We start from the raw sequence: 17,886 nt of genomic DNA, 5'->3' as shown, positions 1-17,886 counted from the left end.
AACACCCTCAGTTCACCAATAGCGCTTGTTTTGCCAAATTCAAGTATTTTTTTGCCTCCTTGTAGAGCTGTGGAGCGATGTTGTTAAAGGTGGGACCCTGTTTTAGGTGTGTCAGGCACAAGGAATCACAGGCACCTGAACAAGCACACCCCATACACATCCCTGCCATCGGTTTCATGTTACTCTTTTCACAGTTGGTGGCAGTAACACACAAAGAAGTCTAGCCTTGCACTCACAAATGCATTGAAGACAAAGATATCGACTGTAGCGAGTACACCTGGATGTAAACAATGCAAGAGTTTTAAAAAAAGAAAAGTAAAAGGGCTCTGCAAGTGGTTTTAAAGAGGAAAATGTTGTCATGTCTCACGAATCCACAGCTGGGCCAGAAACACTGAATGTAAACATAACAACTAACTAAGGAAACCCACACAGGGTGTAACTGTCACTGTGAGCATGTTATCATGCGGACGCTAGTTTTTTTAAATCTCAAAGTACCGCCTGCTAATGTGGCGGTAGACTCCTTTCTAGTCTTGTTGTAATGTCATTTATTCACTGATATTGTGTCTGTATATATCTGTGATCTTGTTTTCAGAATATACACATAGAAACGAATGGGCTTGGGGCTGAGAGCCACACACATTGTTGGGTTTACATGCTTTCCCCCCTACAGTCCATTCTGATGGTGGCATTGCTTTTTATTTCTCGAATATTAGTCCAGATCCTCACTTACATTCAAATGACTTCCATGCTTTCCGTCACCACAGAGATGACAAGAGCAGTCTGTCGGGGGACGATCCTCAATTGGACATAAATGTCGCAGAGGGCTCTGAGTCACCAAACTCCTACCTGGACCAGGAGTGTCGGCGGCAATTTCCTCTGGTGGAGGAAGATGCTATATTGTACTGTTATGAGTACGAGCAGAACCAAGATGTGTCATCAGTCCGCAGGGGGAGCACTCCCACTTATGGTAAGACCTCAATCTCATCTGAAGACTCCGCTGTAGTCGTGAGAGCCAAGAGCTCAAAGCCCTGCGAATGTGACGCTCCAGCTGTTTGATGTGTGTGTGTGTGTGTGTGTGTGTGGGGGCAGCTGGGTAATTTTGACGTTCACTGCGCCTCCTTGCTCCAGGCAGGCTTAGGCCCATCTCAATGCCGGTGGAGTACAACTGGGTGGGAGACAACGAAGACCTGGCCAAGCTGAAGAGAGAGAGCAGGAGAGGTGAGTGGGAGGCAGTGGGAAAAAGAAAAAGAAAGAGGGACCAGTGAAAGGAGGGAGACAGAGAGGGACACGGGGAGCTGAGCCGAGTGGGTAGATATCCCATAATATCCTCACCCTCTCAGATCTCTGAGCCAAAAAGGAGAAGGATGAGCTTGCACGTCAAAACCGATAACATGCTGGAATTTCAGTTTGAGCCTCGATCTCCTCCATGTGTTCACGATTTATCACTGCTTCTTTTTCCCCGTCATCCCGCTCTCTTTCTCGCTCTCAGCTTTGCCGCTAGTCTCCGTTTGGATGTAAAAAGTACACCGTTGCTTAGGCAACTGTAGAGATGTATCCTGAGATTTTCACATTTGGTTGCTGACTGTTGAGTTCGGTGGTAAATTTGAGTGGGAGGAGACTAAAATGCATTATTTCAGTTCCAAAGAAAGACTTGAGCGATGTGTTTGTTTCCTCGAGGGACGTTGTAGATACAGTGTGTTTGCTCTTTTGGGCTTTTCAAAAGAAGAGATGATGCTATATTTATCGACCAGACAGGATTTGGAAGTTTTGAGGCCTTCTTGCCCGACAACAGCCTTCCTCTTTACGAAGTCTCTGATACGTCAGTGTTAACTGATCTCAAAGAGAGAGATCTAGCTGACAAAATGTGCAGCATCTTGTAATTTAGACACATTCAGTGGAACTTTACAGACATTCAGTGTTAATTTAGTGCAAGTAAAATGGCATAAATTGTCCGCCGCACTGAGTTTGCCTCATTTGTGTCTCTTGCAGAGAATTCCATGCTGCGTTTTGCGAGTGAAGATAAAACCCCGGGGGACGACTTCCTGCTGGGACGCAGCCTGAGTCAGAACAGGAGGAAGAATGACCGCGGAGCCAGCCCCACCCAGTACACGCTAGTCCCCGCCCTCCAGATGGAAGTCTCCTTGTCCACATCCAGCTCTGATTCTGCCTCCCTCTACCACGTCAGTCCCTTTTGTCTGTGGACATGTATTTGTATGATGTCAGCTCGCGTGGAAGTGGGAACTGTGAGCAACCGTGGGATCGGCATGTCATCATTCCTGTTTACTTTGCAGGTGTTTGAGCGATCCTCGCTGATGTCAAGGTCAAAGAAGAAGAATAAAGGTAAGAGCAAGGGGTTTTACTTGAGTGCTCATATGTACTCAATCCCAAACATGAGCAGGTGTTTCTCCAGGAGTGTTTTCTGACCCCCTCATCTGTTCTGATGGGTGTTGGCGCCGGCAGCTGGAAGTCCGATGTCTTCAATCAGCAAGCGGCGGATCTCCTGCAGAGACCTGGGTCAGGGCGACTGTGAGGGCTGGCTGTGGAAAAAGAAAGATGCCAAAACCTATTTCTCACAGAAGTGGAAGAAGTACTGGTTTATCCTGAAAGACACATGTCTGTACTGGTACATGAACGAGGAGGTGAATATGATGAATTTCCCCCCAAAATTAATTCCCAGAATTTCGCTCTTATTCGTGATGTGGCAAGTTTATTAGGGCGACTGTGGGTCAGTGGTTAGCAGGTCTGTCTTTCAAAGGATTGACGGTTCAAACCTTGCCCCTACTTTTTGTGTCTTTGAGCAAGACACTTAACCCTGAATTGCTCCCTGTAGCTGTATCGACGGTGTATGAATGTAACATGATTGTAAGTCGCTTTGAATAAAAGCGTCAACTAAATGTAATGTAATGATTTCGATGCGTTTGCTCCTCACAGGATGAGAAGGCAGAGGGCTTTGTCAGCCTCTCGGAGTTCAAGATTGATCGCGCCACTGAATGCAGACGGAAGTAGTGAGTACTGATTGTCACCTGGACACGAAAGATCACGCTTCCTAGATTTGCATTGCTTTTCCATTTCACCCAAAAATAGGATAAAACTAGTTCCACATTTGTTGAATACAACTCACAAGGCTGACAGCAGAGGCTTCATGTTGCATATTAAGATACAAATGTATGATCAGTGCAGAGGTAAGTAACCTTGTGCAAATTGGTTCTTGGCAGGAAAAAACATTGGCATTTATATGGAATAATTTAGCAAATTGACCACGCAAAACGGACAATTTACAGGGGACGCCTGAATCACAAAGACACATTGCACCAGTCCCATTTTAGTATACACACATTTATGGCGTTATTATAATATTGTATTGGATATTAATTTAAATCTGCTGGAATAGATTCAGCAGTAACAGTGTTTATATAACGGGTGTTTATATATACGTGCATGCAGAAGACAACAATATAGAGTATATGTATTACAGGTTAGGTAGGGATAATTTATCTATTTTTAAGACAACAATGTCATGCTTTTTGGACTTGAGATTAGCATCTACAGGGAGGGCTGATCATTTGTTTCGTCTGAATGTCAATGGAGTAGGTTTACTAACGGAGAGAGATGTATCATAGATTTATTTTATGACCCAAATTAATTTGCTATGAGAAAGAGAGACAAGTCAAAGATGCCCTATTGAGTTAACCTCTCAACAAACAACAGCTTAGCTTTTGTTCAGTGTTGCTTACGATAACACATTGTGTGTAGGGGAGCTTTATCAAATGTGATGAAGACATTTCTTTCCCCATAATATAATTGCACATTTATTTATGTATTTTGAATGCAGTTTGCACAAGACCAAATACATGGGAACCCACTCATAGGAAAACAGCTCCGTAGCACAAATAGAGATACTAAATACAAATATAAAACCTCCTATATGGTTTAAGGAAGCCGAATCGTGCTTTTAAAGATACAATTCCAAAGAAACACCAAATATTTTTTACAAATCCCACATAGACAGTTCAGGTAATGAATGTGCTTCTTTATACAGTATATTTTGTAGCAAATAACTGGGATCACATTTAATGCATTTGTAATGGATTAAATGCTATCAAATTTAGAAGTATTGAATATCACCATAAAGGCGTTGTGTTTTATTGAGAGGGCTTAGGTTTTGTACATCTATCTTAATCATGCAACTCAGTATCTGGATGGTTTTGCATGCACATGCATGCACGCTAATTGAAACAGCCTCAGACTTACAAACAGCTCACAAAAATACGCAGATCAGTTCATCTAATGATGCAAAGTCTTGCTGTTTTGATGTCATACTGAATTTGTGTGTGTGTGTGTGTGTGTGTGTATGTGGGTGTGTGTGTGACCGTGTGTCTGTTTACCTCGGCTGTCTTTGGTATTCATATGTTAATGTCTGCTATACGTCCCCATTCCTGTGCTGAAATATGATTAAAAATACCCTTGTTCCCTTTCAGTGCTTTCAAGGCTTGCCATCCGAAGATAAAGACCTTCTACTTTGCAGCAGAAAATGTCGATGACATGTCCCGGTGAGTTAGCGAGGTAGTGATAGTCATCCTTGTAAACTCCCCCAGTCCCACATCTGCAACCACATTTATACCCCTGCTGGCCGGAAATGTAATCCCCCTACAGGACGGCCCGCTCTCCTTGAACAGAGCAGTGTTATAAGGGTGATTGGTCAAACAGGGACTGTTATTCTCCCCCGCAGGTGGCTGAGTCGTCTCAGTATGGCAGTGGCAGGCTACTCGGAGCAGGAGATAGTTCACCAGGACCAAGGTGAGATTAGTCACAGGCTGTTCACTTTGATTCATCGGCCGTTACAGGTTGCTGGTCATCGCTTATGAAATGCAATTCCTCAATCACAGTTTTTTTATATAAGTAATGACGCATGCATGGATAATCATTTTGTCCGGTCTTCACTCGGAGAGGTTTTAATTCCACATTCCATGTTCACAGCAGTCATTTTCCATCACAGGGTATCTATCTGCTCCTTCAGCCTCATCCTATACATGCTGCAAACATAACAATAAAATATATAAGTAGTATCTTTACATTATCGCAAGAGGGTTTTTAACACCTCTGCCCGGTTGAACTTCAACTTCATATCCGATTCAAGCAGCTCTGATTCGTGATGAATATAAATGCCAATTTAAGGAGCTGAAGGCGTTCTTGTTATTTTCATATTCTGCTGTTATTTGTTATTTCTCAGGAATAGACAGGAAATTATGTAAGAAACCTTTGTGCTATTTAGAGGAGCCTACCTAGAAACGTTGCCACTGTGGGTGGATGAGATCAGCTTTTGTGGGTGATTACATGAAGAGGGGGCTTTTTCCTTCCAAGACTAGGTGCTAGATTTGACGCTCCACACCTCCATAGGACTCAACAGGAAGTTGATTCATCTGTCTATAAATTCAGCCTCAACAGTTAGACCTGAACACCTACACCGCAGCTACACCGGTCAAAACATGGAATCAGGGTCATGAACTTACTTATCAGTTTATAAATAACATCATAAATTGTATGTACTGAATGCATCATTTGTATCGACTACAACAAGTCCTAAAGTCTCATAAGCTACTAGCTCGTGAAGTCCAGGTGTGAAGATTCTGATCCAGGTGTGAGTGTAACCGCTTTGTTTTGACAAAGGTGTATTTGCATTGCACCTGCATTAAAATTCGTTTCTGCAATAGAGATAAAAAAACATGACACAATCTTTGTTCATGACAGATTACTGGAGTGAGAGTGATCATGAGGACATGGAGATGCCCCCGATGCCCAAACAGGACAGTCCACCACCACCTTATGACACCTATCCCAGAGCATCCTCAGTGAGTCTGGCAGCCTGTAGTTTAGAAGATGTGGCAAAATGCTCTTTTTTTACTTACTAACCGTCCGTCTTTTTTCCAGGTGAGTCCCTACATGGAACCGAAACGTGGCCACCTCTCCTCCTCCGACACGTTCCAGTCCCGCTCCTCTCACGACGACTTTCACTCTAAGTCTCAGGAGGGCAGCAGCAGCAACAACAACGGCGTCTCATCTGGGCAGAAGACGAGCAGCCACCGAAACTCATGGCAGGACCAGGTGGAAAACAACGCAAGGATGCACTTCCTCCAGACGTTTCCGGTGGAGGAGACGCCGCTATCTGAGGACAGAGACCAACTGGCGATGGAGTATCGCCGGCAGTCCACCCTGCCCGCACAGCGCAGCATGCTGCAGGAACAGTACAGAGCCCTGCCTCCGCCCCTCAGGTCCAGCTTCGATTCCGATCATGGAGGGAAACCCCGCAGCTTCACGCTACCCAGGGACAGCGGGCTCCACGCTATCTTGGCCGCCAGCGCAGCTGCATCGGACCAGAGAGAGCCCCTTCACAACCAGCTGGACCGGGCCAGAGGCAGTGGTCAGACACACAGCATCTCTGTTTTACATCTTGTCACATGAACCGCCTTTAAGAATATCATATATGACATTAATCTATAATAAGAATAATAATTCAGTTAGTTGATCCATGGAACATTTTGATTATCAATTATACATCTACGTCCTGTATTCCCCCTCCCACACCCCCAACCCCCCGCATTTGTGATGAAAATTGTTCAGCAATTGCAATCAAGATACATTGATAACCAGCAGACAAATAATAGAACAATAATGATTTGTCGCAAATCTACATCACGATGATAACGATGACGTTTTGTTTGTGCGTACGTGTAACTCAGAGGTCACTCCTGCAGTTGCCACAGGATACTAGTGAAGGATATAAATAATGTGAAGTAGCTCAGCTATTTAGAACAACTTAAAATTAGGATTTGGCAAAAACATTTATCCATGTATTTGTTTTATCACACATATAGGATTATATTTTGGCTGACATTTATTATAAACCAACTGGACAGGATACCCAGCTGAGCCACTTTCTAGCACATTAACACCATGTGCTACTGCGTGAAAACGAGTATGCTGCAAGTGAGCAGAGAGGTCGAGAGACGCAATGGATAAACTGTTGAAATGTCCAGCCGCTCCATGTGGTGCTGAGGACAATACACATTGGACTGAAAATTCTAAACAAGGACAACTTCCGGATCTCTATGAGTAGCAATATCAACAACAGTGTTTGATACCAGCCAGTTTAAAATACGCTAAAATCAGTACATTTGGGACAAGATGAAGGGGCGCTAGAGCTAATGCGACAGGGCTCCGGGGATACGTCTCACAGATAAGGTTGCAACCGCTGCACTAGACCATTAAAGGACATCAAGGTGTCAATATGACCGAGATCACCCTGAAATGTACGGACCTCTCACTGTTACATGCAGATCAGTCTTTCCTTCTGTACAGTGTCGAGCAAGCGTCAGTTATTCTATGAAAGCCGCTAACAGGCAGACGGACCCAGAACAATGTCAGAGGTTCAATAATCGCTATTATTACTTTATCGGATTGGATTAGGAGCCCATTCACCGTCCCTCAAAGACCTGCAGGGCAGTTGTCTAAGTGAGATGCATTTTATTGTCCTATTTGATAGGGATTTATCTTGGCAGTTCACCCCCCTTTTTTTCTCTCTCTCTCTCTCTTTTTCTCTCTCTCTCTCTTTCTCTCTCTCTCTCTCTCTCCCTCCTTCCCTCCCTTGCTCGATCGAGATGTCATTGTGCCTCTCGGCAATGTTTGAATGGTGAAGCGAGGAGGAATCCTTTCAGCCCATGTTAATGTTGAATTCAGAACAGGATAAAGAAACGCGCCTCAGGGTCCTTTCTTCTTCCTCATTTATCTATTGCTCTACCGTTCACTCTCTCTCTCCACCACTGCCTGTAAAGACAAGGAAGAAACACTAAACAGGCGGCAAATAAAGCACGATAACTTTCAAAGCACAGCCCCACAGCTTCAGAACGCACCAGCCTGCTCCCCAGACGCAAAATAGAGCGATGACTACCTGATTCACACCACTAGTGTAGTGTTAGTATCATGCCAGCAGAGGACAGTGTATGGAAAGCGGAGACAAGAGAGGCCCTTATAGTTTATTAGAATGATATACAAACTTTCCCATAAAGAACTTATAATAATGAAGAAATGTATCACATAATGCATTATTAGAAAGAGCTATACAGTGCTTCATATGAGCATGTGAAGAAGACTATATATATAGAGAGAGAGAGAGAGAGAGAGAGAGAGAGAGAGTGAGAGAGATAGATAGATAGATTTTATGTTGAGATCACTTTATAAACCAAAGGATCAGCTGAATTGCAAAAAACTAAAACTAAATACAGATAGCTGGATATATTTGACTAGTGGTCAGACAAAATATTCAAATTGAAGGTGTCACTTTGGTTCTTGATAATTGTGACGGTATTTTACACGACTTTCCTTGAATCAAGAAACCTCAAATAACAAAAAAAGGAAAATGCTGCTTCCTCATTGAAACATGCATGTTAATGATTTCACACATGTGCCCCTTTACATTGATTATACTTTTATTAAGAAAACAATATTTTCTTTATATATATATATATACTACCGTTCAAAAGTTTGGGATCACCCAGACAATTTTGTGTCTTCCATGAAAAATCACACTTTTATTTATCAAATGAATATAAAATATAGTCAAGACATTGACAGGGTTAGAAATAATGATTAATATTTGAAATATTAATTTTGTTCTACAAACTTCAAGCTCAAAGGAAGGCCAGTTGTATAGCTTATATCACCAGCATAACTGTTTTCAGCTGTGCTAACGTAATTGCACAAGGGTTTTCTAATCAGATATTAGTCTTCTAAGGCGATTAGCAAACACAATGTACCATTACACTGGAGTGATAGTTGATGGAAATGGGCCTCTATACACCTATGGAGATATTTCATTAGAAACCAGACACTTCCACCTAGAATAGTCATTTACCACATTAACAATGTAGAGAGTGTATTTCTGATTAATTTAATGTTATCTTTATTGAAAAAACAGTGCTTTCCTTTGAAAAATAAAGTCATTTCTAAGTGATCCCAAACTTTTGAACGGTAGTGTACATAATATATTCCACTGAGCTTGCTGTCAACTTGCTGGCAACTTTGACTCTCTTCACGAGCCACTTATGAGCTTCGGCTCTCTGCCATTTTACGCTGGGTAGGCAGCAAACAGTTTGTGTGTATGTGTGGGCAGAAAGACTCTGCATCTGCAGTGTCCTTTTAATCAGGAGAGACTTCATTGAGAGAGACATAATCATGTATTATTCGTGCATGATAAGATTAATAGTGGAGAGTCTTTGGCGGATAGACTCATCGTGACGTGGTATATTAAAGAGGCTATGCCGTCGCTCCATCAGTAATATTCCCATCTGGAGTCTAGACACGGGTGTTTGTGGTGGTGAAGATCTGATGATGAGAAAAGAAGCAGGAGTGGCCCTGGAGTTCATAAAAAATTGATGGCAAATGGGGTGGATGAGAGTCGCATTGATTATAAAAATGTAAACTTTGACAGCAACGATGAAATTGGCTGAGGGAGATCGTGGCAGAATCTAATTAACGTCAGAGTTAACCAACCAGAGATTATTTTGTTCACGGTTTTGTAGCCCTGCCTGATAATATATTTTGATAAATGTTGTATTTCTGAAGTGTGATTGTTTGGCTTAAAGGAGATGATTCAGAATAATTATCCCTATGGTTGTTAACTTTTATTGAGAAAATTGAAATATCACCCTTGACTTCAGCTTAATATTTTTGTTGATGATTGCTTGTCCTTCTTGCCAGGCCATGGACGGGACTGCAGGATGCAGGCTGACTCTCTGGGAGACTTGTACAGGGCTCTGGAACAGAGCAGTCTGTCCACATCAGCTGACAACAGATCAGCCAACCGTCTGGAGTATAAGCGTTCATTTGTCCGCCGAGTAAATGACCCGCTGCTCAATGACAAACTTCATCGCCTCCGGATCCTCCACAGCTCCCTGAAGGTAACGTTTTTTTTAGCATTTGCACAATACTCTCCATACATGTGTGATTTATTGGCTATTTTCTAATTGATACCTTCACCTTATTACAGAACGTCCCTCTTCAAGACACCAACCGGTCCTTGGGTTTTTTAGGGTAAACTGTGAGGATCAGTGTGTTAATTAAACCTCAAACCAATCGCCTTTGGCTGTGCCTCCCACTGCTGGCATCCCTTTGCTGGAGCTAAAAGGCACCAACAACCTTCCTTTACCTGCTTGGCTCTGCACCTCCTTTCCTTCTCCTTCAACCTGGCGCATCGTGCAGGAGCAATTTCAAAGATGAGGGCTCTTACAAAGGGCAAAAAAAAAAGTCTAGCTTGATGAAATAACAGGGTTTATGACTTAGCACTTTGTGTCCGTGTCAAAGACGTGTTGGAGAGCTTTGTAATTCAACGCTCACATGCATGGCTGCCTCTCCTCGCTTCTGTTGATTCTTTTTTAACTCTATGCTGGAGTTGTGTACAGCCACTCTGTAACGCCTGACGGAGGAATTAAAAGCTATTTTGGATTTACACAATATTTTGTTATGCATGTGTGTATGATTTAAGGGTATGTTTGTTCCATGAGTGTACAGGGTGTTCAGCATATATACATATTGAATATTACATTACTGCAGCATCAGTGACTACACAATGTTTTGGGGTACTTAAACAAATTGTAAATCAAGTGCTGTGCTTCAGTGATTGTGATTGTACATTGTAACTTTCCAAGAGAGACGAGAGACGATGTAGAGAGCAAGCTATTCCTCAAAACAGGAGCACAAATACATGCTTGGCAATAATGGACTAGTATTGTAAATTACAAAGGAATGATCAGAATAGTTGTCTATTTTTGTATGCATGCCGTCTACCTAATTGTTTGTAAAACAGTTTGTATTTCTCAGTGTGTTTGGTTGGTCTGGAGAATACTGGTGTCGACCCCATCCTCCACCACATTTGTTATTTTACAATTTGCCCCTGAAAATGGCAAGAAGTTGATTTGTTTTTTAAGTGTTAAGAAGAATAACTGTATTTATTAAGTGTTTCATGTACAAGCATGCTTTGTATAACTAAAACACATTACCATGCCATTGGAAATTGACTGACATTGCACAAGTATGTTATATTGTAGCTACGTTACTTTTTTATTGAATAAAGTATGGAAAGGGCACACTTAAGTAAGTCCCGTTGTTAAATGTTTTGTCTCACATTCAGATTTTAGTTGACTATTTGTAGACTAAGGTTGACCCAGAGGATGATAATAGTGTGACAGGGCGAAACCTCAGGCACAGAGGCAACAAGCAGGAGTCCAGGTAAGGAGTAACAAAAACTCTCTTTACTGAGGAAAACTGAAGCATGGAACTCAGATAAACAGCGAACAGGCATCAATGACAGGAATTAACGCCGGGACTAAACAGGAATCAATGAGAGGTAACAAAGAAGAGAATGAACAATCAAGAGACAGGAGTGGCTGAGAGCAGGTGAAGGGAATGAACAATCAAGAGACAGGAGTGGCTGAGGGCAGGTGAAGAGAATGAACAATCAAGAAACAGGAGTGGCTGAGAGCAGGTGAAGAGAATGAACAATCAAGAAACAGGAGTGGTTGAGAGCAGGTGAAGAGAATGAACAATCAAGAAACAGGAGTGGTTGAGAGCAGGTGAAGAGAATGAACAATCAAGAAACAGGAGTGGCTGAGGGCAGGTGAAGGGAATGAACATACAAGAGACACTGGGGAAACACACAGAACAGGGTGTTACAAATAGTATACACATGCAAAACACATGCACTCACTGTATATGAAGCCCCAAGCTTTCCTATTCTGTAGGATATACTGATGATTCACAAGTATCAGAAAAGGATCAGCGCAGGAAACTAAGTGTGTTCACAAATATCAATTATGGAATCTCATATATGTTCCTTTTCAACTGGTTTAAGATGCAGAAAGGTTGCTTAATGCAAGGTTCACTCCAGAGTCCAGACACGATAATAACTACAACTGAATCAAGCAAAGGCTAACACGTATAACGAACACAAAGAGAAGACACATTTTTACCTTGTCGTGGCCTGTATGATGTATGGCCTCCGCCTCTAAGCTAAAAGAAGTATGTGTGTGGAGAAGAAGGTCTGTGGGCTACAGTAACTTATTTATTTACACATGCCTTTGTTGACAAACAATAGTTGACTTGCACAAAGCATGACAAGCAATCACATAAAATAGTTACATACATACGAGTATCCTGATTATTGCAAGCTGGCTTAGAGTTTATTGTTATGTTGAATTACTATGCTCAGCTTGGCCCTTCACAATCATCCTGTCATGTTTCAGTTTGATTTAAATGATCCGATCAGAGTTTAGCTTGAATGTTTAGCCTACATGTTACAGTACATGTTACATGTCAAGATGTATTCAGTTATGCATCTCAATTCTGTATCTACATTTGATCTTTACCGTTGTCTATAAGTGGAATTCTCTATCACTGTTTTGAGAATTAGCCAGGGAACCCGTGAGGCAGCTCAACGGACTAAAAGGCTCATTAACGGACAGTTTTACATCCCTGTGGAAGCAATTAGGAAGTGCTTAATCATGAGAGATCATTCTTGACCTGCACAACAGAATATGTGACATAATTTTGATGAAACAGGTGTAAACACATTATCAATATCATTGACAAACAACACTGGCTGTATAGGACAGTATGAAGAATGCTCAGTGAGAAATAAGTCCAGAGTCGAACGTATTTCATCTCATCGTAGTGCCCAGAGCACGGGTTGATTGATTCTGTTATTTTATTGTTTGATTTATGAATTTTAACTTTTTAATTTCATGTAAAACACTTTGAAGCTCAGCTGCAAAGTTAGTGAGTAAAAACATCCAAACACAATGAGTGGATATAGACCTGCTAATGCAACAAGCTTGCCTATCTTTGAATGAGACATAATGCTGTAATAATGTAGTGGGAAACAGATTGCAACATATCTGTCGTAACCCATAACAGCTAAAATGGTAAACTCAGCAGATGCGTATGTGTGTAGGAAATACACTTGAGCCATACACCACTTCACAACTATTTCATGCGTCTCGGACATGAGCACAAACATAATTGCAGGGAACAACGAAGTACTGCCATAAATTTCATTCATGGATAACATACACGAGAACAGGTTCATAGGTTGATGCAATGCTTTGTTTTGATATATGACAGTAATGAGCAGTGAATTCAAAATGATAATAATACAGTACAGCAGGAGGAACACAGTGAAGAGCCCATTTTTGTAGTTTCCCATGGCCGTGTATGCAGTCATTGTGAATGTTAGTGCTGTTGTGTTGTCCATGTTTCACACCTGAAAAGAAAGACATGTTACATTTTGACACAATTTCAATTGTCAGAACATAAATGCAGTGTCACATACATTTTGTAGAAAAGGAAAGTATTTTCATAAGTTGTTGGAAGCAAACATCACATAGAAGTTAAATCAATTTTAAGCCTTAAGTCACTCGGCAGGCAAATATTTCAAAACCAATTTAATTAGAAACTGTAATTAGTACTTGCTTAGTACATATCAACTGGTTCAGAGTAAAGAAACACACAGTTGCTCTTGTCTCTACCTGCATGACCGTCGTCTCCACGCAGCGTGTGCACCGTGTGCAGCGTGCAACTCGAGGTTTGAGCCTCCCTTAAAACATTGCTCAGCGAAGACCAGTTGCGTTCTGAGTTGGTTACCATAGTTACCAAAGTGTGCAGCAGTCCATGTCGCCTGTGTTTGTGTATGATGGGGGCCGCACCACTCATATTCCAAGTGAGAAAGCTGGTCTTTCTGCAAAACATGTCAAAACACACAGTAGACACAATCAATGCGGGTATTTTCACCTGTGAGAGGGAAGTCAGAAAGATTAAACGGAAAGATTAAACGAGACAAGTGAATTCCACCACTAAACCAAGGAGGAGCTTCACCGGAACTAAGATCTGGCCTTCCTGTCCATTCAGGAGAGGCCAGAGCCGTTTATCAATATGCATTCTTGTCTGTACTTGTGTTCTCATGGACTCGTGAAACGTCATCAGTCTCAGCTCAAGTACATGTTCAGAATCAGAATCAGCTTTATTGGCCATATATGTGTGCAGATACATGGAACTTGACTCCTGTTACATGTACACTCTCGTCATAGCCTACATAAATGTAATTTACAAATAACAGGATGAATATCTAATGATTAAAAAAAATAGCAACATGTACGTACAGTACAAAAACAACATGATAATAAATTGGGGATGTTAGTGGAGAAAGAAAGTGGTGATAGTGCATAGTTCTAATTCAAAGGCCGCTTCTCGCCAAGCACGGTCAGAATGAGGTGAGACTTGTGAGCAAAGCAGTTGTGAGGATGTGCACGACACACCATTTCACAATGCGTTTAAGATGCTATACGTTACCAAAATGACTGCTGGACATTCATGCTTGAGTCTGGAGCAGAAAAGGAAAGTGTGGTATCAAAGTGATATGTTCATTTATATGTAAAATCCCTTTACAGACCTGAATATCAGCACCTCATGTTAAAAATGTAGTTTGCTGTAGTACTTTGATTTTACTGTGTTCGAAACCAAAAAAAATCCCTAAAATGTGAAACTTTTCTGTGTGACCTCTACCAATTAAATACATATGTAAATAATGGACACCTAATTCAAATACTACAAATGCCGTAAACATTTATTTTTCAGCAGGGATAATGTTTAGCCATAAGAGGATAAACAGACTCGTAATAGGTCATTAGTCCACTTTGTGTGTCCATTCCTCTTGAAAGCAATTAGATAACACTGTTTTGCCAACCATCATGTGAGACCTCTTGTACATCACCTTGAGAATAGAGACAAGGGATGAAAGAAAAACACTGATGGCTTCCCTTGGGGGAACACTGATGCAACCCGTATGCAACTGTCCGAGGGGTCGTGACCTTGGAGCTCAACTAAATTACCATAATAATGTATTTGTGTATTATTTCTGTGTATCTTTTCAATTCTGATCAGTACTGGATCGTACTTACAGATGACATTTTGTGTTAACAAATTTATTTCGTATGCTGGTAGCTTTGGTTCAGGTGGAAGAGCGGGTTTTCAACTTATTGGAAAATTGTCGGCATCCCCAGTTCTTCCAGACGCATAACAGTGTCCTTTGGGAAGATATTGTACACAATACTGAACCCAACATTGTTGTTATGATATACAACTCCATTCAGATGCAGCTCCTCTATTTCACTGGTGATCCTAAACAGCAACAATATTAGTACAATCAGTGGTAATCTGGATTTTGTTTGATAATACGAGTGTCAACATGTTTGCTGCTCAAAATCAGACTTCAGCATAAATTAATGGACTAAATCCTCTAAGTGCTTCACTAGTTTATGGTAAATTGTGCTTCTATCTGAATCCAAGAAGATGTGGCTTTTTTCAGCGCCCTTACTTCTTGAGTCCTCTTGTAGGTCTCCAATGATGCAGTTCTCATCATTGTTTACTGTAGTTAATGTGTGGTAAGGTGTACACACAGACAGATACCGATCATATTTGATTATGATGATTCTTTCTGGGAAGGTTTCACAATGTTAAACCTGGAATTTCAAAAACAATTCTACTTTGCTAAAGTTCAATGTGGAACCTCTTTCATCTCAGAACATAATGAGGGTTAAACATGTGCCCAGGTTTTAAATGAGCTGGAAAACAAGCAGCTTCTCGGGAATGTTTCTCTTGCCTCATGACACACATGTGGTCACAGGTTTGACACAGTGCTGCAAGTTTCTTAAATGTGATTAAGAACAGCATGCTCTCTTTCAGATTCTTGTAATTTAGTAATATAAAACAGTGACCAGTATGCTGCTTCAAATTATCTTCACTCCTCCCTACTGACCAAAATACAAACAGACCTGGGCCTGACCCTCATTTTGGAGCAAAAGTATCAGACGCAAGGATGTCTTGTTATCGCGTGGTTATGTTGGCTCTCTTGGTTGTGTTGCTGCTCAACGGTAAGTCTTAATGAAACATCTTTGCATGTTGTTGTTGTTCTAATCCGCATGTTTACGCTTCCAGAGATTAAAGATAATTTTACTGCAAAATTATTTGATATTCAACATAGCTACGATGTTTCCCATCATTACAGTTGTGGAGAATGAGACTGCATCCTTTCCTTGGTCTTGCCCCAGTCTAAGTGGAGTGTGCAGAAAGGTTTGCCTCCCAACAGAACTGTTCTTTGGACCTCTGGGCTGCGGAAAAGGCTCCTTGTAAGTTTGGATGGTTAGATGCAAAATATGAATATATTTATTTTCGGGTTGATTGTAATCAGTTGTTACTTGTTTATTTTCAGGTGCTGTGTCTCTCATATGCTATGAGAGCTGAATGCCTTGAGATAGGAATGCATTCCGGTCCCTCTTAGCAGACGTGTAAAGGACCAAGATGAGTCAGACGGATGACGCTGTTGTGGAGGATCATATTTGGCCTTTTACTGATGGAACAGGGTGGACTTTGGGATATAAAAATTAACTGCTTGTAGTGATTGTGCTGTGTTTAATGCAGTTGAAATGGCCAATGTGGATTAAAAATTTAGAGAAAATGTCCATGCTTGTTTTGTCTTTTTTACATGTAACTTTGGTTTACCTGTCTAAATATTAGAAAACAAATGTGATTTAAACCCTTTATAGTTTGTTGGGCAGAAAGACTGCCACTTGTATGGCAAATATCATCGGTTTATCTAATTTAATAAGCTGCATATTTGTTTTGGAAGAAGAACTCAAGAATGTACAATAGACAATAAGAGACGAGTTAGAGCTGTATTCTTTACAGGGCGATGGCACAAGAACCAGTGGTTGATCTTTATGAATCACCATCAGTTCATAATCCCATGATTAAAACTCACTCACTACTCTAATTCCATTTGTGATAAGCGGGTTTGATGAAAGCAACCAAAACCACCATGTCTGAGTCATATTGCAAAAGATAACAGCTGAAGGCTAGAAAAGGATTGCAGAAAAGTCCAACAATGAGGAAGAAGAATTTTGTGTCCGTTCACATGACATTTCTATTTGTATTCCATAAGTATTCATTTGACATAATTCCATTGCATAAATACATTTTCATTCTTGCGTCATGATTATGACATGGTGCAGTAGGACCCAATGGGCCAGGGTCTGTACTAACTAACTTTGGGAGCTAGAGTCTGCAGCAACTGCTGTAGTGGACTGACTTTCAGAGGAGGTTTATAACTCCTCAAGGCAAGTAGCTGGTTAATAAGTTATATTTAGGCAACAAAATAACTCAGGTTTGAAAAAGAGAGTCATTGACTTTAACTTGAATATTTTAAACCTCACGTTGCCACCGATTCTTGTGACAATATGTCACTTTCGCTTTTAACTTTGCACAGGACATGAACAGTGCTCTCTTGGATGGAAGCCCTGAGTTTGTGTTCGTCCCATCCACCTACCCAACACTCTTCATCTTATTCTACGTCAGCAGCTCTGAGCGTCTGTATTTGACGAGTTGGGAGTGAGGCCAGGTTGTGCATGCAGTGATCATGGACACTGCGAGACAGAGATTCTCTCCGTCCTTCCTGCTCCATTGATGGCTGAGGATCTGTCAAATACAATCAATGATCCCCAAAAATATATAATGTGTTTTGCTTTTATTTAATTTTTGACACTGATGCAAGTGAGACATCTTACAATGTTTTCAGAGCTTATTTCAGACTATTGTAATCTGCTGCATGCCGTCTGAATACTACTCTAGTTTACACAAATACAATGCCATCTGGAGAAAAAATGTGAAAAGAAAACTTTGAATCATAAAATAACACACTGAGCTGTAGCACACTATAGTGGAGAACCGAGTAAACTGCTCTCAGCAGCCAGGCATAAACCGACGAAACTAAGCTGCAACATGTAACTC

General features: G+C 41.2%; 2 protein-coding genes across 6 annotated transcripts in view; one reads left to right on the top strand and one right to left on the bottom strand.

Annotated features, from left to right (window-relative positions):
- LOC130191729 (connector enhancer of kinase suppressor of ras 2-like) overlaps positions 1-11,145 on the top strand; it is a 28,895-nt gene extending 17,750 nt beyond the window's left edge. For 3 of the 5 annotated variants that reach the window (XM_056411410.1, XM_056411407.1, XM_056411406.1), the window contains exons 11-22: positions 765-967; positions 1,129-1,218; positions 1,990-2,180; positions 2,292-2,340; positions 2,461-2,639; positions 2,932-3,005; positions 4,479-4,550; positions 4,730-4,797; positions 5,749-5,849; positions 5,929-6,418; positions 9,754-9,953; positions 10,043-11,145. In XM_056411410.1, the coding sequence (XP_056267385.1) occupies positions 765-967; positions 1,129-1,218; positions 1,990-2,180; positions 2,292-2,340; positions 2,461-2,639; positions 2,932-3,005; positions 4,479-4,550; positions 4,730-4,797; positions 5,749-5,849; positions 5,929-6,418; positions 9,754-9,953; positions 10,043-10,090 (1,765 nt within the window). In that variant the 3' untranslated portion in view covers positions 10,091-11,145. The remainder of the gene's footprint in view (positions 1-764; positions 968-1,128; positions 1,219-1,989; positions 2,181-2,291; positions 2,341-2,460; positions 2,640-2,931; positions 3,006-4,478; positions 4,551-4,729; positions 4,798-5,748; positions 5,850-5,928; positions 6,419-9,753; positions 9,954-10,042) is intronic. The other 2 variants (XM_056411409.1, XM_056411408.1) reach the window with 1 other exon arrangement.
- Positions 11,146-12,775: 1,630 nt separating this feature from the next.
- LOC130191689 (olfactory receptor 4C45-like) lies at positions 12,776-13,300 on the bottom strand. The gene has a single exon (XM_056411350.1). It carries the CDS (start codon positions 13,298-13,300, stop codon positions 12,776-12,778), a length of 525 nt encoding a protein of 174 aa, XP_056267325.1.
- Positions 13,301-17,886: the final 4,586 nt, after the last annotated feature.

The sequence above is a fragment of the Pseudoliparis swirei genome, chromosome 3 (genome assembly GCF_029220125.1).
Source record: "Pseudoliparis swirei isolate HS2019 ecotype Mariana Trench chromosome 3, NWPU_hadal_v1, whole genome shotgun sequence".
Lineage (NCBI taxonomy): Eukaryota > Metazoa > Chordata > Actinopteri > Perciformes > Liparidae > Pseudoliparis > Pseudoliparis swirei.
This window is presented reverse-complemented; position numbering and strand designations above follow the sequence as displayed.

Coding starts and splice junctions, on each gene's coding strand:
- LOC130191689 (XM_056411350.1), bottom strand. CDS start 13,300: ATGGACAACACAACAGCACTAACATTCACAATGACTGCATACACGGCC.